Source organism: Corvus moneduloides, chromosome 3 (genome assembly GCF_009650955.1).
Source record: "Corvus moneduloides isolate bCorMon1 chromosome 3, bCorMon1.pri, whole genome shotgun sequence".
Lineage (NCBI taxonomy): Eukaryota > Metazoa > Chordata > Aves > Passeriformes > Corvidae > Corvus > Corvus moneduloides.
The window spans coordinates 87959462-87982663 of record NC_045478.1 but is presented as its reverse complement, the minus strand read 5'-3'; the positions used below and the strand labels follow the sequence as shown (position 1 = coordinate 87982663).

At 37.8% G+C, this 23202-nt stretch overlaps 1 protein-coding gene across 8 annotated transcripts in view; it reads right to left on the bottom strand.

Annotated features, from left to right (window-relative positions):
* The window catches only part of SMYD3 (SET and MYND domain containing 3), a 397555-nt gene that overhangs the window by 85410 nt on the left and 288943 nt on the right, over positions 1-23202 (bottom strand). For 4 of the 8 annotated variants that reach the window (XM_032102627.1, XM_032102628.1, XM_032102632.1 and 1 more), the window contains one exon: positions 19045-19134. The exons of the other annotated variants lie outside the window; for them this stretch is intronic. In XM_032102627.1, coding sequence (XP_031958518.1) covers positions 19045-19134 — 90 coding nt within the window. The remainder of the gene's footprint in view (positions 1-19044; positions 19135-23202) is intronic. 8 annotated transcript variants of the gene reach the window in all.

The window sequence follows — 23202 nt, the reverse complement described above, 5'->3', positions numbered from 1 at the left end:
CTATGTGGGGGGCACATTACCTCAAATGACCAAGGCATACCCCAGAGACCTTCTAGAACCACCACATCCCACTACAGCTCTGCACTGATAGCTCTTTCCCACTTGAGGATGAACAGATAACAGGCACAGATGGTTGATAGATCTCAAATCCGCTAATGACTTCAGTTGGCACACAGAGCACTAGAGCAACAGTGCTAAACCGTAATGCTCAGTATGCCACAGCAGTGACAGACCTGTCAAGGCCCTGTTTTGAGTGTATTTCACTCAACTGCTTGTGCAAACAGCCCAGGACATACAGGCTTTCCATTCAGACAAGCTTCTCACTCTGAAATCTCTGCTCTGTCCATGGTGGGAAGGCATCTGCTACCTGAACACTGCGCTGAAAGGAGCCCTGTAACACGGCACATTTGAAAATTAGACCTTTGTGCCTTATATATACATATATGCTTACATGTTTTCACTATATCAGGAGCTTAGAATCCAATTCTACATTGCAGTCAACTCAGGACTTACTTACTGGCTTCCATGGGAGCCACAGAAACAAAATGAGATGAAAGAAATATCAGAAAGAAGAAAATTGCTGAAGGGGTAAAAAAAGAAGATTCTTCAATGTTTTGACAGAATCACAGAATATGCTGAGCTGAAAGCAACCCACAAGGATCATTGAGTCCAACTCCTGGCCCTGCACAGGACCATCCCCATGAATCGCACCATGGGCCCAAGAGTATTGTCCAAATGCATCCAGACAGAAATCAAAACATATTAGAAGAATTTAGGGAAAGTTTTCTTATTTAGATACCCAGACTAAGTAAAGGGCACAAGTAGTTAACTGTTCATGATATTTGCTCAGAAGCAAAAGTGTGCTGCAAAACCATGACAATTGAAGAATTTGTTTCACACCTTGACTGAATTCACAAGTATTTAACTTTACTTCAAAGACTTCCTATTAATCTCTTGTGCCAAAGCATCAACATTTTGGCTGAGTGAAAGACTGCTGTTACTGCAGAGCTAGTTACAACAAAGATATGCATTTCCAACTGCTTTCTTAGCTCTTCATCTCAAACCTTTGGACATCTTTCTTCACATCAACTAACAGTATTTCTGGCCTTTTTTGCTATCCTGGCACATGAAGTTTTCTGATGAGTGTGCAGAACACAGGTATCCCTTGCAGAAAGCCTGTCACCACCTACAAGACAGGAGACCAGAAATTCAGCCTGACATTAACAGATAATTTAGTGCAAGTGTGCTTCAGGCAATCCCTTTACAGTACTCAGCTAAGTGGTGCAATTTTGATTGAAATGGAATGAAAATAGGTCATGGCAAATTACCTCCTCTCTCCTTAATCCCACACATACTTCTACATACCACAGTCTTTCAAATAAAAATATTTATCTATGCAGCTAAATATATTTGATTACTAAGAATTTCAAAGCCATCATTACTTGGACAAATGTTATGTTTGCTATGGGCACCTTTTTTTTTTTTAAACACGTGCAACATGTAGTTATGAACCTAGACTTGAAAAGGTAAAGCTTGAAACATGCAAAATTATTGCACTCTTAGCATAAAACAAAATATCTTGAAGTTTTGTAGGACTCCCATTAAAAGTTTTGTGCAACCTTTTCACAAGTTTTCCTCTGACAACAGTCAGCAAGTCTCATGTTCCCCTTGGTGAAATTCTAGCTTTTACCCAGCTCTGTAAATGTTATTATCGTTCCTGCTTTTTGGAACAGAACTGAAATGCATCTATTTCTGGAGCAGAACTGGAGAGTGGGAGCTGCAAAGTCACTAATGGGTCACATTATAGTACGCTTGCAGCATTTGCCATTATTAATTGGAGTGGAGTAGGAGCACGACGTCCTTCTCTTCATCTTCATTTTCCTACTGGTAACTCCGCTCCTGTGAAATGGGGCAGAGTTATTAACTTGATTTCAACAGCCACTGCATGCCCAGTTATTGAAAACACACTGCTTGCTTATGAATGGAATCAAACTTCATGGGCATCCAGGAGTCATTAACTGATTTTGTATTTGTCTTCCCATTTTGTTACAGATAGATGTTTATATGCTTTGTAATGGTATATTAAAGAAAAAAAAAGTTGGACTTAATATGAATAATTAGGGTGAGATTTAGCTACAGATGCTTGTATGAATATTACATAGGCAAAAGCAAAACATTAATGAATTACTCTTACATAACTTCAGCTAATAACACGGGTGGAATAAAGTACTATATACCACCTCCTTCCATTACCCAGATGATTTCCTCCTACCAAATTGCTAAGCAGTTCAAGATAGGTGAGAGGAATTCTAACTTAAATATTTCATTGTTTGATGACTTTATTATCACAGAGGCAATATACTTGTTACTCCTTTTGGAGGTGCTTGCTGAGCTAGACCTTCAAGTATATTTACCTCTTGAAGTTCATCAACCATAAGTCTTTGGATTTGGTCTGCTTGGCTTAATGGAATTTTTGCCTCTTTTTTCACTCTTCTTTCTCTTCTCTTCTCTTCTCTTCTCTTCTCTTCTCTTCTCTTCTCTTCTCTTCTCTTCTCTTCTCTCTTCCTCACTCTTCAGCTATTGCACAACAATATCTTTTCTACTGGGGGGAGCGGATAGGGAATATATAGGCATTATATAGGCAATATAACAAACTTTCTTCACACCCTCACTTTAAAATTGTTTCCACCAGGAAGTTTCTGAAAGCACAAAAGCTGAGAATGTTCGAAGAGAAGAAAATTTCAAAAAGGGTAGGAAAAAAAAGAAACATCTCTTCCAAAATGTAATGGCATGAAATGAGTACTTTTAAATCCTAAAAACTTAAACAAGTGTAGATAAGTGGCTTGAGTTTGAAACTTCTTCTAAAATGAGCAACAAAAAACATTAAACTTGATTAATTTAGAAACATGGAAACCATTTTTTAGGAAAAAAATCCACTTTTTTCAATTTCTTTTTTATATGCAGCATGTGGTTTTTGAACCAGCACTAATCTCACTTTGCTGCTTGACTTACAACCTAAAACAGAGATGACTGGGGAGTTTAAGAACTGAACCTAAGAGTGTTTTTCTCTTTTAGTATGGTGATAAGAAATACACAGAAACCCCATGTGGAAGCATACGACACCAACAATCTGCCTGTTGATCACTGACAAGCAAGGCTAACCAAAACCTGCTTTGCTTTGTATTAACCAAACAAAATTTCAGGCTCTTATAATGTTAGTGCATTGAAGCCTGAAAGAACACTGATACTGCTGCCAGTTCCTTCCATTTTTCTTATGCTTTTTCTCTATAGGTAAACTAATATTGCTTTTCTTTTGACATATAGCTTTATCAAAAGGAATAAGTATTGTTCTTTTCATCATATCGATAAAGCAAAAAAAAATTATATATTTAAAAAGGTTTTAAGTTACTTAGCTATTGTTTATTTTCCAGTGTATTCCTGGGTGACATTACTACTTCTAAAATCAGGACGTCAGACATATCCTTTTGTAAATGTATCACCTTTTGTGGTATAAACCCCTTTCTATCCATTAAAGGTATTTGGAAATCAAGAATTTCCAAATAAGACAATAGGAATCATGTATTATGTTCTTCCAGATAGTTAACAGTCAAATATCTTCTGAGAGCAGGTCATTTAAATTGTGTGTAAAAGTATAATTTGCCAATTATATGAGCTGTTTGCAAAATGCCAGTGTAGAATATCTTAAATAAAATACTCTCCTTTTAAAGTTTTTAAACACTTGGTTAGCATATCCCTGCAGAATGTTTTTTGCTCACTCGTAGACCTTCCTTCCACAGGAATGTGTATGAACAGTGCTGTCAGATACAATGACTGATGCTAGTGTTCCATAGCAGGTGATGTGTCTGACGCAGGCTAGGCCTGTCCAGGGACGGCAAAAAGGAGTGCAGTACCATCTGGTATTAATCAAATATATCAAGTCCAGGTGGCAATTAGAAGTTTAACAGGACAAAATAAAACTGTGAAACAAAAAGCTCACTCTGTATTCAATTCTGAAACACTGAAATACCCAGCCTTAATGAGAGGTCTTCTGGGGAAAAAGGGTAGTGGCCTATTGAAGACACTGAAAAGATTGCTAAGTCCAGAGCACAGTTGTAGACGTCTTCCTGATGGAAAGGGAAAACTGCTCTAAGCATATGCACTGACACAAAAAGGTGAATATGCCCATATCAGAAAATAGCAGTATGATAAGACAGAATATATAACTCAAACTCAATATAAGTACAAAATAGAACAGTATTTGACTTAAAGATGTGATGTGAGGCATAGAACAAATTAAAGGTAAAGCAGTAAATTTAAGGCCTCTATAACTCAAGCACTCTGTATTCAATGAGTTCTTGGATTTCTGCAGGATGTGTGCATTCTTAGTATCTCTGAACAATCAACTCCTCAAGGGTTTCCAGCCAGCATTTATTTTGTATCTCTCTATTTTGGGGCTATTTTTTCAAACAATGCTATGATCAGGAAACAGTTGAAATAATTCTGGTTTTGGAATTTCATAACACTTGGACACATCTCAACACAGCTCATACATGTCCAGTTACAGTGAGATACAGCTTTTGTGCTGATGCTGCTCCTTTTCTCATTCCCCCAGTGCTAGTCCAGCATTCTTGGATGATCCTATTTGATGACAAACCATGGTCAGTCAATGATGTCTAACAATACCAAACACAATTTGCAAGCATTCTCTGCTATATTTGACAGGAGTTAAATAAAAAAAAAAACAACCCAATCCTGCTCTGTGGTCCTGGTCTCCTTTGGACCACAGGGTGCACGTGGCACCCAGGACCTAAATGAGAACATTGCAGAGCTGTATTTCTCAGGCCAGGGAGAGGGATTTTGCTTGAAAGGCTCGGGATGCTACAACCTGGTCCAATCAGAAATGACTGAATAGTTGGTACTAAGTTACAGGAAGCCCCTTACACAATTTGCTTGGATTCCTTTGTGACTTTTGAAAGTATTAGTAGAAAATAACTGCTTTTTATGCCAAGAGAAGGGACCATGTACATATATTGGGTGGTTACATGGGATCAAGGCTTTCAGAACCCACAATGCCTGTACTCCATAAACTAGTATCCAGAAACACCATCCCATCCATCAGAATTCCTTAGCAGAAGGCCACTATTTCAACAAAACAGAAAATTCGCAGGATATTGTTCTACCTACAACTGACTAGAATACATTTTCCTTTGAAATAGTATTTTTCTTTATTGTACCAGATTAGATGTAGCCATTATACAGATTTTCCTCATTGTTACTATACACTATTACTATTTAGGAATAAACACACAAGACTTAGAGGCAGCATTAAGCAACACCTCCATTTGAGTAAGAGCCACAGAGAAAAGGAAATGTACAATTTAATCCAAATTAAGCTCAAGCACAGAACTCCGAGTCAAGGAACATCTAGCAATGAGTTGACAAAAGCACTGTAAAATAGCTAGATATAGAGTAGCACAGTTAGAATCATAGCTTGCAGAAAAAGTCAGGAAAAAGCTGAGCTTCTATGTATGCTTCCTACTTAATGAACTCTCTTAGGGTACACAGACTGTAAATTGGTGAGAAAATGGTCAAATAATTGCATTATTTGATCTTTCACTTGTAACAGGAGAAAAAAAAAAGTATTTAATTTTTAAAAAGTCTCTACCAGATACCTTGGAAATAAAGGAAGGTTGTACAAACACTACATTGAGCTCACAGTTCAAATGCTTGTGGGTAGCTAACTAAAGTTCACAGACCTGTATGTAATTGCTGTCTACAGGAAATACTTGTGTTAGCAAAAGAATTTTCTCCCCACTCCTTCACCTTTGCCCTTTCACAAACTCAGCAGCAAAGAAACCTCCTAAGAGCATTTCTGTGATGAACAGGGCTTTCCCCACCTCTACAAGATGAACTAAATCTAACAGTCAGAATCTGTCAACTTCTCAGAAACATTCATTGATAAAGAATATACCTTTGTACAAATAAGCTTGAAACAAAATAATCCACTCCCTGTTGGTTTATCTTTGTCTAAACTCCACGTGGTTTTTTTTGAAGCTTGCAACACAAGTAAGAGCACAAAATTTGCACTTATTTTAATGTAAATTGGCAGTGACTTCAGTGGCACCAGATGAGTTACGCAAAACAACAATCAGGTAGGAAGAAAGTTCATAAGGTGAACCTAAAATTTCTCTGAGCACTGAAATTGAGTGATCTAATTCCATGTGGTTAAAATTCTGCACATTTACGACAAAAAAAATCCTCAATATCAAAAGTCTACAAACTTTGATTTGCTTAATTCCTAACACAACATGTCCCATATTAACCTTAAATAATAAAATAAAAATCAAAAATTTCTTTCTTAAAACCAACACAGTAGATGTGATATCATTAGATAGTATGAATAGTGAAACATGGAAGTTGAGCAAACATTTTTAAAAATAACATGCTATTTTTTTTTCATTTTTTTCCCTGACCTTGAGATACCTTGAAAGGCACTGAAACTGCATTTATCAAAAATGCTTGTGTTTTCCCAGCGCTCAAATGATATATGGCCATTTACAAAGTGCCACTTACTGCCATAACAATACATTTTTTCATGGGAAAGTGACACTTTTGCCTATGAACAAGTATCAAAGTTTCTTTACAAGAAAAGTTGTATAATCTCCCTTATATATGCAAGACCAGGAAAGTAATTACCAGTGTGTATCCTGGAAAGCTGATGCTTTCTTTCAATTTTCTTTATGTTACAATTTTTAAGTTAAGTCAATAGTTTTCATAACCTAGATTCATGATACCAGAAATTTTAAGAACATGACCTCTATATTTCAAAGTCCCAACATACACTCTGTTCACTCAGAAAATGACAATGGTAGTATGTTATACATTCCAAGGTTGAGAGGGCTGTGATGCATTTACAAAACTAACAAAATATTTACAAAATACCCCTTTGAATCACAACACTCTCCTAGTGTTTCATGATATTTTTTTCTGATATGCAGATTCACTCTCAGCAAATCCTTATCTACAGTTTTCATACTCCCTAATTTGAGCTTTTTTCTCCATTTTGTGCAAATCTGATCTTTACATGTACCCACGACAAGAAAACAGTGATTTCAGCAAGTGATGAGGAGCAGCTGGCATTTCTATTACACCTGACAAAATGCAGGGTGACAGCAAAGAACATAATCATTTTTGGTCACAACAACTGTAGTAGATCCTAGCGAATTCCTCACCCCACCTCCAAATGAAAACTCCAAATTTACACCACAAAGCTCTCTTGTAATCATCACAGAACTAAAGAAAGTGCAAAATTGGATCAGAAATATGAACTACAAGGCACAAGGTTATTCAAATCTACTGCTGCATTTCTCCTACACATTATGATACCAACTCCCCTCCTTATGTTCATACTGTTTTTTACACAAACATCATGCCAAAACCCTACATGCCAAAATACATTCTTCTGTGGTGAATTAGGATCTTTAAAATTGAGTATTCGGCTATGATTATTTAAGAATATATTTTCCTTTCATTTATGACTTGTCTCTCATCTGATTTGGCTGCATATGAAAATTTTACCTTTAAATTGTTATACTTTCATGCATAGAATGAGGTAAAACTACAAAGTAATTCCAAAACCCAAGACATTTCACCCTAAGGAATCTTTCATGATACAATAAGAATTTAAACTAGGTAAGTTTTCATTGTTAGTTTTTGTTATGAGAGCCATATGAGAACAAAGTATATTCATTCCTTTTTCCGCCAATGTGGAAATAATTCTCTTGTTTACATGTTATGACAGAAAAGAGTAATTTATTCCATCAATTCCTGTTTAAGTTACAGTTAAAATGTATTTTTTAAGTATTTTACATGCTTTGCTACTTTTGGCCATTCATCTAAAATATAAATCAGCTGTGTGAAATTGTAAAATTGTAACCTTTAGGTCTTATAACAAGACTCCATAATATCAAGCTTTCAAATACCCAACACTTCCCTGGTTTTGGTTTGGTTTTGGTTTTTGTGGTTTTTGTGTTGTTTTTGTTTGGTTTTTTTGCTTGTTTTTAATCCTAACAAAAAAAAATTTTTTTTTGAAAGTTTGAATCATGCTCTAGCCTTTGTAGCCAGTCTTTCCAGACTGAGTCCAACTGTTTTTCGATGGACAGTCAGTAACATGACCTCCTCAGTGAAGCTGAAACAGGTGCCCCTTTTCATTGGCAAAGCTCTTACTAGACGTGAACAAAGTACTTATCTTAAACTTCACTGTTACTACTTTTTTGACATTTTATTCTCACTGTGATAGCACCACATCGAAGAATCTATTGAGCTATTACTGCTTGATGGATCTTCTAAATCTGTTTTTCAGATTGTGTAATATATTGAAACCAAATATGTGAAAATTATCCTTTAGGATGAAATTTAGACTTCTACATCTGTTTCTCAAAACTACATCTCCAAACCTTGAGTTACATGTCCATGATTTTTAACAAAGAAGATAAGAAGCAGGAGAAGAAAAAGTAACAAACACTATAAAATGACTGAATTAATAAAGAGAAATAAAATAGAGCCCAAAACTACATGAGGTGATGTATTCAAAACCAAGATCAAACAGCTAACTTGCTTCTTAGTTAGTACTTATTAACAGTCTGTGGATACAGTGTAAAGGAGAGAATCTGGCAAAATACAAGTCAAGGCTAATAGTGCTTAATTTCCTCCACCAGCAGATCAAATGTGTTATGATATGCAGACTGCAACAGAATATAGGTAGAGTTTTGTTTTTAAAATTATGGCACAACTTAATTCACTCAGTAGTTCTAAGCAGCAATCCAGCTCAGACACAGTACTTACCTGGAAGTGCCCGCTGGTGTGATCTCAAAGGCGTCAGTGTGGCAGTCAATGGCCAGCAGTAGTTTTTGCCTCTGCACATAGATGCAGGGCTGAATTCAACTCTCTGAAACTGAAGCTTCACCTGCCCATGGTTCTCAAGGTCCCTGGCTCCAAGGCACACTCATCAATTCATAAAATCTGTCTCTTATTAACTAAGGAGTTAATATCAGTGTGACAACTGGGGGCTACATAAATCATATGCCTTGCCTTGGAAAGCGGGCTGCAGAAACACTGGAGTCCATCGACTGACACCATAGTACCTGGTCAGCATCTATCACTTGGATATTGCACTGTCAATTGTCTAACGTAGGAATGACTGAACAAACGAGTACTGACACGTTGACCACAGAATTATTCTCTTCTGCTGCTTTACAAGTAAAAAGGTTCAGATTGTCACCTACCTTTGTACGAACTACTCAGTCATTTGATGATGGAGAAACAAATCTCCATGCTTTGCTCTTGTTTTAGAAAGAGATCATGCTCATGCAAGCACTTACAGAGAAGTTTTGTTTTCAGCTGAGCTTTCTCAATAACCTCAAAAGGGTGGCTCACATGTTACTGCTGCCCTTTCTTACCTGCCTCAGTAAGTCACCCTGCAAACCTAGCCCCATGAAAGGCTCATCCATTCACTTAAATATTGCTATTTCAGTTGTGTTACATGGCTTACTGTGTCTTAAGTCCCATCAGTGGGACTACCGTAAGAAAGGAAATGCTAACCTTAAATTTATTTTTTATTGAATACACATATGATTTTCATGCAGAATCTGGCCATTGGGAGGATTCCTGAGGCAGAATAGCCAGCACCAATCCCAGGATCTGTGCCTGAGATGGGAAGAAGACAATAACAGATGTGCTGGGTGACTTTTTTACATGCTTCTTATTAATACATATGTCACTGAGTAGTACTTGACAATACTTAATGAAATGAATGCAGAAATCTTTTACCAGTGGTAACATGTTAAAGTGAGAAATCAAGCGAAGAACACTTGGTCTTGATAACTAAAAGATGATCTGTTCCACAATACTTCCCTAAGACTGGATAACAACAGCCAAGGTCAGGAAAGCTGATCAGGCTTTAGGAGATCTGCATCACTATCAGTATGTGGGAAGACAGAAGCAGGGATGTTTTAGTCAAAACAAAAAATAATGACTGAACTTTTACATAAAAGCCATTATTTTAAAAGCTTTATTTATACAAATCTGACACATCTATTCCAAGACATATAAAATGACAATTGCAAAATAAACCTCACTGATATTTACTTATTCAGACTTCTCTCTGGAGATCTGTGTGCATGACTATGAACATACTCCCATGCCACTTCATGTGTATGTCTAAAAAATGAGATGTTATTTAACAATGTGGTCTTTGGCAGAAGTTAGCTGTAAAGCCACACATTTTGCAAACCAAGTGTCCATAGTAATTAACTGCACAATAACTGAGCTTAGATATCACCAATTTCAAAATCATTCACAAATAAAAATGCTACATATTTAAATCAATAAACATCTGAGCCTGTTCATTCCCTTCATTTCAACAAGCAAATAATTTTCAAGAAATCATTTACCCTCCAAAAGCAGCTTTTGTCTTTACTTTTGGAATCCCTGATAGCAGATTATAAATCTGTCAAAATTCATTTAAAATCAGCTCAAGCCTTTCATTTTTGTTGTTGCTGTTTTTGAACTTCATAAGCCAACCATGAACTAGGTAATAAAAATTCACACTCAAATACTAAAATTGTGGCAGTTGCTGAGTCTGCAGACATGTATGCTGACTTAAAAATTAATGGTTTTAGCTTATTGTAGTTTATTACATACATTGCAACATAGATTTTAAATGTAAATCACAATCCCAAAGACAAGATGGAAGAAGTCCTGCCCTAATACAGTAGCAATTAACAGAAAAATGAACCTCAGAAAATATTGATTCTTTATTTTTTACCCCACACAGAAATTGTCACCTAGACCATGATGAGAATTATTATTTTGGGCATAAAATTTTCTTTTCTTCTCCTGGTATCATTTAGTTATTGGAATAACTATTTTTGTTATTTTTCTTGCCTCAATTTTGGGAAGTAAAATAATTTGGGAGCAGTTAATTAGTAGGGAGAAAAGAAAAAAGTAATGCTTTTGGATATCCTTTCCTCATTGCAGCTTCTCATAAAGCTTCTTTCCTGCTTCTCACTTTGGCAATTCAGTTTTGTGACTACACATTGAAACCAGAGTTCAGAAGGCCTGAAATACTAGGTTTTTTCCTATATATGTGTAGCTTTATATTTCTATTTGCTCAAGGACACTAAACAATGTGTAGACATTAATTAGTTAAGCGTTACAACAGCACTGTGAAGAATGGAAATGCAGAACTGAATAAAGATGTTGAATGTAACACCAAGGACACAAAGCACCTCAGCAGCAGTTTGGCATACAAAGGAATTTTAAGTCTTTGACTGTATCCAAAACGTTTACAGTTAGAAAGAAAAAAAATCTTAATGTTATTTGAAAAATAACAGAAGCATAAAATCCTCAACTGGAATAGGATTCCTGGCTCTATACTTCTCTGTGGCACATGTTGAATGTGCAGTGCTGTAATACAGCTGCAGGCACAGCGTTGTTCAGTGTTACGCCAGTTAAGGGGCCATGTATTATTTCATGTCTTCTGTCTTGGCTGCATGATGCTGTGAAATCAGGCAGTAGCTCCAACACACTTCTCTGGTACATTTTCAGCCTGCATTTGCCTTTCTCCACTTATGCAGATTACTGCATGGCCATTACCTGCCATTACACAGCAAACTCATCCAACAGAAAACACAAAAGGGAGCAAGACAAAGAGGAGGGAAAGAAATCTCCTCAGCAGCCAAAACCTATAAAGCTGCAGAGTGCTTTTAAAACCTCAACCACAAACCAGGAAGGGAGACCCCTGAAGTACTGGGGACAAGAGCAACCAAACAGCACAAGGAAGACAATGAGCTACTGGAGAGGGTCCAGAGGAGGGCCACAAAGATGATGAGGGGTCTGGAGCAACTGCAGGAGCTGGGCCTGTTTAATCTAGATAAGAGAAGTCTGAGAGGGGATCTCATTAATACATATAAATATCTCAACAGTGGGTGCCAAGTGGATGGTGCCAGACTCTGCGTTCAGTGGTGACCAGTGAGAGGATGAGGAGCAACATTATTTAAAACACAAGAAGTTTCACCTCAACATGAGGAAGGACTTCTTTACACTGAGGGTGGCAGAGCACTGGAACAAGCTGTTCAGGGAGGCCGTGCAATCTCCCTCCGTGGAGACATTCAAAACCCACCCACGTGTTCCTGCACAACCTACTCTAGCTGACACTGCCTTGGCAGGGGGGTTGGACTGGCTGATCTCCGGAGGTCCCTTCCAGCATTAGCTGTTCGGTGATTCTGTGATATGCCAGGGCATGAGAGGCCGCGTGACCCACCTTGTTCCCTTGCTGCCGGGCCTTCACCACCCCTACGCTGCAGCTGCCTTGACAGCGCCATGCTGCCTCTCCACACGCACAGCACTGACAGCGAGGGAGCGGCTGCCGTGGGGAGCAGCTTTGCTGTGCCCTGACAGGCAAGGGGAGCAAGTGGCCGCAGCGGGGGCTGCCAGGCCTGCACCCTCAAACGTGCGTGACCGTTTCAGGCCAGGAAGGCACCCAGAAAATACACCCAGCACTAAAGTTGTCAGGCTCCAAATTCAATACAAAACCGAACACAGCTGGTGTGCTTTTTGTGTGCCCTGTTAGCACTCATACTTTCCAAACACTTCTGACTTGGGGTCTAAGAAGGTCTGAGTTGGCTCCTGTCTCCTAGTGAGCTGGGAAAGTCACTTGTCCCCCAGAATGGGGACTCCCCAGGAAGGGCCCTTGCCAGGACGGGCACCAGGAAGCCCTGAGGCTGTCGGAGCACAAATGTGATAGAGCTTCTTGTCAGTGCCCGGCAGGCACCAGCGGGCTCTGGCCTGTCCCTGCCCTGTCCCTGCCCTGAGCCCCCCACGCTGACTGTGCACAGGGCCAGTTTACACGAGTTGCTTTCTTCAGTGAACCAGGTCATGGCAATATACTGCTATGAAAAAGATTACAGTACTTAAGACATAATTGCAACAGAAACATAATTATTCCAGCCTGACAGCAAATACTTTCTGTTCCTCCTCCCCCCATTCCATGACAGAGGAAACTCCAAACAAAAAACTGCAGAAAGCAGCTTTAGTATAAAACTAGTAAGTAAACAGATGCCTTCAAAACACGTGTGACAAGAAAACCAGATTCTGGAAGATTTTAAATTATTTTCTTTCAATGAAAGAAGAAAATGTGAAAAGATCTAAAAGGCTATCTTCCCCCTTCCCCTTCTTTCATGAGGAAATAGCCCTCAATAGACAAACTTTTTCTGTGACACAAGAAAAACAGTGTCATCAACAGTGTATTTTCCAAAATTATACTCTTGTCTGTACATTGAAAGCATGTGCAGTTTCTGGCCCCAATACAAGTTATCTATAATGAATTTTAGGAAAGAAAAAAAAAGTGGGGTTTTTTTCTGAGATAATCAAAGCACATATAAATGGCATATATAAATGTATGTAGGAAAATAATGCATGTGGGAAAATAATGTACACATCTAGGAAAACAGTCACTGCTATTCATTTTCAGTGGACAAATATTATGAATTGTTTTTCTTGGAGTCATTGAAAGTGCACAATGAAATCTGTGATATTTTCCACTTTAGGAGGAACAGGTTGGGATGAATAGCAACTTATTTCCTTCTGTTTTCACAGAAGGCCCCAGCTAGAGAATCTTAATTCAAATCTGTATGGAACTTTTTTTAAAAGTATGAGAAAAATTTTGGTTTCAGGCCATACACCCATTTGCTCATTTCAAAAACAATTTAAACAAATTCCTGGTTCACTGAAGCCTTCATATATGCTTTTACAGGTATTCACACTGCATATAGCCTTATGTGAATAATGCCAAAATACAAGGCTTTTTCAGGGAAAAAAAAGGCAATTTTTGTCATAAAAATCATAGTCTCACTTGAAATACCAGTTTTCCCTTCTAGGATCAGTTCATAAGCCTAAGAAACAACACCAAGTAAAAGAAAAATGCAAATTCTTGCGTGACTCATGCTGCTTTCAAGAACTTTTCAGTTTTCCTTCAAGACAGTTGAAAGCAACTCCGTAGGTGCCATGAATATAGGAGTGCAAAAACATTTAGATTAGCAGACCAGACACTTTGTTCTCAAGCAAGTAAGATTTTAACCAAAGTATAGTGGTTGGTGTTAGATAGGACAGGGTACCTGAACTATGTTTTACGCAGACAATATCTCTTATGGAGATTATAATCGAAAGCAGCTGTGACTCAGCCAAATGAGAGGAGAAGATCCTTCCCAGGAACAGTAAGGATAATCTGTAAACTAGATTTAACTGATGGTTTGTCAGTAAATGCTGTCTTGCAAAATCTGAGTATTTTATAGAAATGCCAGTCTCATACAATTCAAGCACATTTAACTTAAGCAATAACCTTTATGAGATTTGGGAAGTTTTCTGAATTATTTTCAAGGAATTTCCTATTTGTAACTTTTTTTTTTTTAATGAAGTCTCATTCTAATTTGGCATGAGTCAGGCACTTGGAGCTCAACCAGCCACATCACTACAAAGCACACCCAACATCACAAATACAGACATTATTCTAAAACTGCGATAAATGTTTTTAATAGTGATGCTAAACAGTCTGCATATCATACTATTGAGTTAATTTGATTTCTCAAGTCAACAAACAACTAGAAGATGCCTGTGCTAATGTGACCGTGCTTGTTACTATTAGGACCATCCAACTTCTGAGACCCAATAGGTGCTTGTAATACTGGACAAGTTCCTCAGCTGTGCATATCAGCACAGTTCAAACAGATTTCACATGGTACTGATACAATTTTTAACAGTGAAGGATCCATCAGACAGTGACAAAAATGTAATATAATTAGGGAGGAAGTTGGTTGCTTTCTTTGTAATGTTAAATATTCTACCTAGGCCAAACTCATTTGCTGAATTCTTTTTGTCTGACATTCACTCTCGTTTCTTTTTAACAGCAATCTCTGTTAAGGTTCGAATGAATTAAATATTATCACAGGAAAGAAAATGGCAAGAAGTACATGAATTGGTACCGACAGCAGTTTCATTGATAGCGCTCTTTTTTACTGTACAGAAGTATATTTTACAAAATGTGGATTCTCTGCTCCGAGAACATGAAAACATAAAACCAACCAACTCTTATGTGGAAACATCAGAAAATTGATCAAATAAAAATGTAGAAGATTTATCATAGAAGTCCTTGACCTCCAAGACAGCTTTTCAAGTCAGTTAATTTCCCTTCTTGAAGTAGAACAATTTTCTTATGCTTATCTCAGACTGTGTGGGTGGATGAATGAAATCAAGCGTCTGTGAATCTCTCACAAAGATACGATGTCTCTGTTCTCAGGCTCTAACAGCATCTCTTGGTTTTTTAAACCAACATGCCTGATGAATGATACAATTTTCACCATCATTCTACATATTCAAAAGAATGTGCATAATTATTTTCTAAAAATATGCCTGATACAATCTCTGTCTAGGTTTTTAAACTGTCTAGCTGGAGCCCTACTTTGGCAGCACTCGTAGGATCTGAGCACTTCCCGACTATCAGTCTGCACTCTATTCTGGAAGCCTGTCTTGTCCCAAAAGCTCCCCCAACAGCACATATCTGTTTATTGTCTCATTCTGAAAATCTCCTTCTCCTGAAGATAACTCTATGGCTATGAAGAACTTCACTGACAGCCACAAAAACACTGTGCCTGTGCCAGTACTATGTAAGACTAGACTGAATAAAGGAATCCTAAGTGATCATTCTGGCTCCTGCCTTGCCCTTCCTTCCAAAATGTGCCAAAATTGTATCTATATAGAGACATTGAGTAGGGAATGGCAACACTTAAAGAGACTTCCAAGAAAAGTCCACTTTAGTTACTGAATACAAAGATGTCAACATCCAACACTGTTTACTTCAGTAAACACAGCAAACTCAAAGGCAGGATACTCAAAGAGAGGATACAGAGGCTACACTGTACCCAAGGACAGAGTGTTCAATTCCTGTGCCAGAGCAACCATTCTGGCTGGTGGGCTGCCATGCACCTGCACTGAAACAGAATCTAAACCCAGCAGCAGCCTCCCACGCCACACACACATCCCTGAACAAAATTCATTTTCTGAACCATCTGAGTAAAGTGTGTGACCTTGTATTGATTCTGTCAGATAAATAAGCTTTAGATAGCTTGTGAGCAACCTCAGACTTTACCATGAAAAAAAATAAAACTAAGTATTTAAAAGAATAGATTTTAAGGTATGGTCAGACAATCAGGCACTGTGTAGTGACTTAAATTAGCATTAAATTAGCTACAGTTTGCCTGTCACAAAAGAGAGGCATGCAACAATCAGTTACTGCATCTCAGCTCAGGGGCAGTAACTTCTTAAGACGTGCTAACTTAATAATTTACAATCATCTTCTCACAATGCTAATTTAGATGACATTGCTTCAGCAAATAGAATACACAGGTTGCAAATGACCTGCAGGGATATTATTGTATTCGTTAAAATTCTAACAATGCAAATTAGGACAGTCCCCTGGCTATACACTCAGTCAAAAATCATTATTCTAGTGGTGTCAAATGTAGAATACCTAACATACTAATGTTAAGAAACTGCATGAGAATTCTTCAGAGAACCAGAAATTTGTTTAAATTATCTTTGAGATACGATATGGCACATCAGTAAAAATATAGCAGCTACCACCTTCCTGGACTTTTTTTTTGCAGTGTCACATAAGAAGATAAAACAAAATGTAGCAAGTATAGGAAGAGAGTGATAAGGACAGTGAATGAGAAAAAAGGTGTTATTTTTCTGCAATGTCCACTAATTCTTGCAGAAAAATAACTGAGAACTTGAGCACCAATTTTCCAGCCTTTGACTTGCAACATACTTCCTCTGTGGCTTTGGTCAAATCGCTTACCCTCTCTGTGACCCAGAGCTCTGCATTTAATAGAAATTGTTTTATCCAACTCTACAGCTCTGTATCCCAGTTTGTCTTCTCCCTGTCCTGTGAGGCTTACAATACCATTTCATAAGAATGTGATGCAACAACAACAAAAAGCTCAGGCCCTTTGTTCCTGCTTCCTACAACTTGCCCTAATGTCACACCCTGGTTTTTTCAGTGAATAAGCCCAGAGTCAAGCTACGGCGAAACCCCTTGGAATGTAAAATTTGTTCATGTGACATAAATCCAAACAAGCTAGACATCAGTGTTTCAAACATATCTGAACTGTTAACCAGAGTTAACTGACTTTGATTAGACTGTCTCATATATTTGACAGACAGATGCCAATTTCTCAAACACTGTTACGTAAAAAAGCGCTTCTACGTGAAAAAAATATCCAGAGGTCTTTCTTCAACTATTTTGGATAATTCTAGCTTCTATTTTTTTTATTTTTAAAAATGATGACCTTCTGTAATGTTGCTTAACCAACTGTGATTTCCAATTATTCCAGGGAATAAAACAGCAATTTTTTTTTAATGTAGCTTTACAAGATAGCAGCATCTTGAGTGACAGATAAAATTACTACAGTTATACTTATTGTAAATGAAGTACTTCTCAGTGAAAGATTGTTTTAACTCAATTGTACTTTCATCCAAGAGGAAAAGAAAAAGTATAAATAACAAATACTAAGTGCTTAAAGAAACTCTCAGGGGTTCATGGGGATAAAGTTTTCTCGAAAGAGGCCCTGAATACTTGTAATTTTACTTGCTCAAAACCAACTGAATTGAGGAATTCCCTTGACCTTAATAACATCGCAGAAATGTAATCATGAAACGTTGTCATCACTGAGCAAACAGATCTAAATATTTTTTTTCTGCAGGTGGTAATCAGTGGGTAAGAAGTGATGAATATTTTTTCAAGGAATTGCTTATTAATGTGCCTCAGACATCCCCCAAGAAAATAATTTCATTTATTGAGAAGTAAATTCTCTCTTTAATGATCATTTTGTCTTTGGTCTTTAAGGCCACCAGAAGAAGTTAGGAAGAAGACAGCAGCGTCAGTACTGTCAAAACTAAGGTAATTCTGTCTTTAGCATATGTCCAATAACACTCAAAACCACCATGTGTTGGCAATAGAAGGGCAAACATTATACTTGGTCTCTGCACAGGCTAAAAGAGGTCATCAAAAGATGTTAGTTTCCTCATCAGCACAGGATGAGGTAAAACCTATTGGCTGTCCAGCTAACTGTGATGCAGAAAAACAACACTGCATTCTCCATTTTCAGCAGAGAATGAACACTGGAGAAACAGATTCCCCATGTCCAGCATGTTAGCACAAGTTATAAGCATCTAGCACAGAGCTCATGGCACTCAATGGGAAAACTCCCATTGACTTCCAAGTGTTTTGATCCAGTGCTTTTCTATACAAACCTGAGAGCAGATGATATGCAGAAAATAAAAAAATAGAACATATTTTCACAATATTATTTAGTCAGTCCTTTGGTATAATAACATCTGCCCTATAAAAAAGGATGTTTTTCTCTTCTACTCCTAAGGAACTTTTGTCAAATTTTTATTTATAATCATTATATTTAAATAGCAACCACTTTTGTAAAAAAAAAAATATTATAATCTGTGCAATATTTGCTCTGGTACTAAAGAGCATTTCTACTACTGCTGGTAGAACATAAATTTATACACCAAAAAATCACTGGGAACAAAGAATTCTGGGTTGAAATCATCTTCAGCAGTACTCTAGGGCAGTATTAAAATTTCCTGCAGAACTAAGCAAAAAAATGTATTCTTTTGTCCACATATTCATCATTACCAAACTTATTGCAGACTGTTTTGTGCTAGTCCAGTAAGGCATTCAAAAGCATTCACCCAAAAAAGCAATAGTAGGATGATCACAAGTGTTTCCAAGATAACTGTCTATGCTTTGACAGGAATGATATAAAATCTATACAGGTACCCAGGCTGCCTAATTTTTTATGATCAGAAATCAAGACTAGTCACAGCCAACCCCTCTGATCTCTGAGGACCAGCTAGAATGCAAATTTCTATAGTCGTCATGTAACAGGCCCACCTCTGCCATCACTTTCTACTCACCACAGTATCAGCTACTGAAAACAGCATAACCATGCATTCCATGCCTTTGCTCTCCACAAAAGTTTCAAGCAGAGTGCCAGGTGATGCTACCTGTTAAGCATCATGGGAAAACACTAGTTTTAAAAATGTTCATGACTGTTGAAGTTCAAACCTACGTTTCTATATCACAGTCCTAATTCCAGGTTATAGACATCTTTTAGTTGGCTGGACATGACAAGATAGTCTCCAAGGAACGACAAGAAAACCCAATCAATAAAGAAAAGTTTAAAACTTGCAAACTGGAGAAGAAATTATGCTCATCTTCTGAATGGTGCTGCAAAGTTTTCTTAGTCTTTCACTGTTTACTTGCCATCTGAAATTTAAGTGATCATCTACTGTGCTAGGACTTCCCATCCTCATCCTTATACTAGGAATAACCCTTACAGATAGAGGACTGTCTTTCACCGTTCACCTCAGCTAAGTGGCTGTAGCACAAAATGCCCTTGCTATTCCTGTTCTTCCTCAGGTCACACATTTATGACCATCTCCTCTTGTGAAGAATGGATCCTCAAAGACTAAACTGCATTTTTTGGTGGCATCGATACAGTGAGAGATAAAATGTGAAGTATCCAGTTGTGGCATCACCTTGACAGGAAATTCTAAGTGCTGCAGGCAGTTAAAATGAAGAATGTACTTATTTATTGAATGATTATTAACTCAGTCTATCTAAAAAAAGCACCTTTTCTGGAAAAAATTATGTCTATGTTTCATTCAACTCTTTCAGAAGAATTAAGGATGTTGACTGGATGACTCACATATGCTAACGTATATCCTGAAGCATTAGGCGCTGACATTTAGCTGCATGGTACTTTTCCTGGTGTTCTGGTTCCCGAAAATGTTCCTCAATGCCTCAGAGTTTAAGGACACAGAACTGTCAGTTGGCTATATCCTTATTAAGGCAATCAGGTCGCAGGCAGCAGGGGCCACAGAACCCAATGCTCCATTAACCTGTGCAGTAAGCGCTGTGCCGTGGGCTCACCCCGGCCAGCAACAAAGCACACACCCAGTACTCCCTCCCCACCACTGCCTCAGAAGTAAGGGAAGGCAAGAAGCAAGAAAACTTGTCTGTTGAGATAAAGACAGTTTAATAACCAACCCTCACCCGTACCCCATGCCAGGGTCTTCTTTCACTGAGAAAGATGTTATACAGCACAGAATAGCCCTTTGGCTGATTTGGGCCAGATGTCCCAGCTATGTCCCCTTCCCAGTCTACTCACTAGGAGAGGGCAGAGCGTGAAAAAGAGATAGCCTTGGGGCTTTTCCAGCACTGTTTAGCAACAGCCAAAACATGAGTGTGTTTCCTACACTGTTTTAGTCACAATTCCAAGACACAGTGCCACAGGGGCTGCTATGAAGAAAATGAACTCCACCTTGGCCAAACAAAGTACAGTCCACTACATCTGTAACTATTCTGTGTGTTGACAAACTAAGAAAAATCACCGCCCTCTACGCTCGCTAGTGGTCACTGCTCTTCTCTTGCCCAGTTACGTTTACTCAAACTAAAATGGATCACAGCTAAATTCTACAAACCTGACATCTCTCTTGCTCTCCCATGTCATTCCTGACTGCTCAGTAAAGCAAGGACACAACCATTGTTATTTTCCCCTCCCATATAAGATGCAGCTCACACCTACGCTGCCCTAGATAATCTTCCACATCTGTGAGAGGGGAGATACACTAACAGTATATAATTGAAATGATGCTTTCTCATTTTTGCACCACTGCTTCCTATCTTTCCTCCTGGCAGATTGAAAACATGTCTTCAAATTTCAAAATTCAGAGCAAAGCTTCTGTTCAGATTTTTCTGGTTCTGTTATATTTTCCTGTCATTGTTCTCAATCATCAGGAGCCACATGATCATTCCTTATTTCAATTGCCTCATTGACACATTTCTTTCTCAAAGCTTTCACTGATGATCTAGTTATTCTTGTCTATTAGAACTTTTAATTTGTTTATTATGGTTAAATTTAAGGTCTCAAATTAATTTTGCTAGGAAATAGGCGGCGAATCTGACCCTCATTCATTCAGCAAGCAAATACGACATTCTGCTGAACTGTGAGGGCTTCAGATTTCAAGTCCTTCATTCTGTCCATAAAAGGCCAAAAACTCATATAATAACATTTTTCAGTTAACATTTCATTCAGGAGAAAGTACCAAAATTAACAGAAGTCCAGTGGTGATCTGTGCCAGGCCAGTACGCACAGCACGCCTGAAATCCAACATCTTCCCATTTTTCTGTCTCACATTTAGTTGGCACTGCATGAAGATCTGGGCTGCTCAAGGCACGTGCAGCACAGCAAGACTAACATCTGGAGTTACAGTATATCAGAGTTTAGAGATGGAATTGCAAGTGCAGGTTGAAACAATTAAAAATCATTGTGCTAAGAAATTCTAAGCTCATGAAGAACAGAAAGTTTAAAGCAATTGGTCGCAATCTATTTTGCCAAAAATCTCAACCTTTGGGGAAAAGACACAGAAGGATCTACTGAGTGGATAATCAAGTCAGCAGAGGCAGTTCTGAAAAAGTTTTGAGGAACATGGATAAGCTCTCCTGTATTTGCACTCTTAAATCCAGAGCATGTACCTTTCCAAAAGATAATGTTTTAATTCAGCCATAAATCATTTGCCTTAATGAAAGAAATTGAAATGTTGCAGTCTGTGTTTCACAAAAGAAAAGACAGGATTATCACACTAAGTATTATGATTTTCAGAATGAGAAAAGAAAAACACCTTAACCTCTTTTCCATCTTTGATTATTGCCTCAAAATTAAATCTGTATGCTTCAGTTTAAACCTTTCAATGTGCTTCTTCATGTCACTGACAAGTACAATTCTAGCCACTCCACTGCAATCTCTGCCCATCAGAAATCTGTGCTTTCTAATAGGCACTGCCTGGAAAGTCTGCCTGGGTTAAACTCTGCTTTACATTCATCAAAGCCTCCTTTCTTTATTTTCTTTACCTTTGTCACATACAATGTCTCAAGTAATCAATATTAAAAAGTGCACATTTGACATAAGAAGATATGTCCTTTACACTTAGAAAGATAAATATAACAGAAGAGGTTTGTAAGATAAAAGTATCTTTCATAAGAGGGATTGATGTCAGAGGAGATAACAGGTAAGCTTTTGATCTTTCTTCCAATTGTGTGAGATGGTATAACAAAAGCCAACCTCAGTCTATAAACCTTAATTTTTTCTTTTGACATTCATGGTTACAACACAGTTCCTAAACCCAGGATCTCTCATAACACTTGTCCTAGTTTTGCCAGGACCTTAATGTCATTCAATACCACCTCACATCATTGCCAGGGCTGGGGGAAAGGACTCTTTCTGGCTTCCAAGATGAAGGGCATTCCTTCCAGTGGGAGAAAGGAAGGTGGGCAAAATGGTCTGATATTGTTTTATTTTACATGTAAATGGTTTCTTTGTCTTATACCTTTTGTTCTTAATATCACTGCTGTTACTGTTCATTTTTTAATCTCATTGCTGTTTCCAGCAAATTGTTCTTATCTCAACCCATGGTCTTTGCCTTTTGTGCTTTCCATTGGAAAGGGGAGCAAGCAGTGGGGTGGTTTTAGTGGGAGCACTGAATTGGAGAATACTATTCCTAAGCCATGACAGCACTGTATGGAAGTCACAGCTTAACACTGCAGTGACAGTTTTGTATTCTCCCATTGATATTGATAGATACAACTCACACTGAGTTGTAGAAGTACCATGAGCTAAATTCTGTGTCTTCCTTAGGACATACACTGAGCTTGTATTCATTTTACTATGATCTGTGCAATAGTATTACAGAGTGGAAAGGCATGTCACGTTTTGAATGTATTTCTGGAAATTTTATGTAAGCAAAGTATTTATCAACTTACATAATCACAGATCAAATTTACTTTCAAAAGAATTCTGCCTTTCTGAGGCATAATTTAGTTTTCTGATTTGCTATCTTATCCATAAAGGGTACAGAGACTTTTTCAGGACCTCTCCAAAATCTTGATGTATCATTTAAGACATATAAAACCATCTACCATTTGTACATAAACTTCCATTGAAAAGTTAGTAAAATTCAGTTCACAAGGTATTTCACCTTGCTTGACATTGTAACTTTAAATGAGAACGTTTT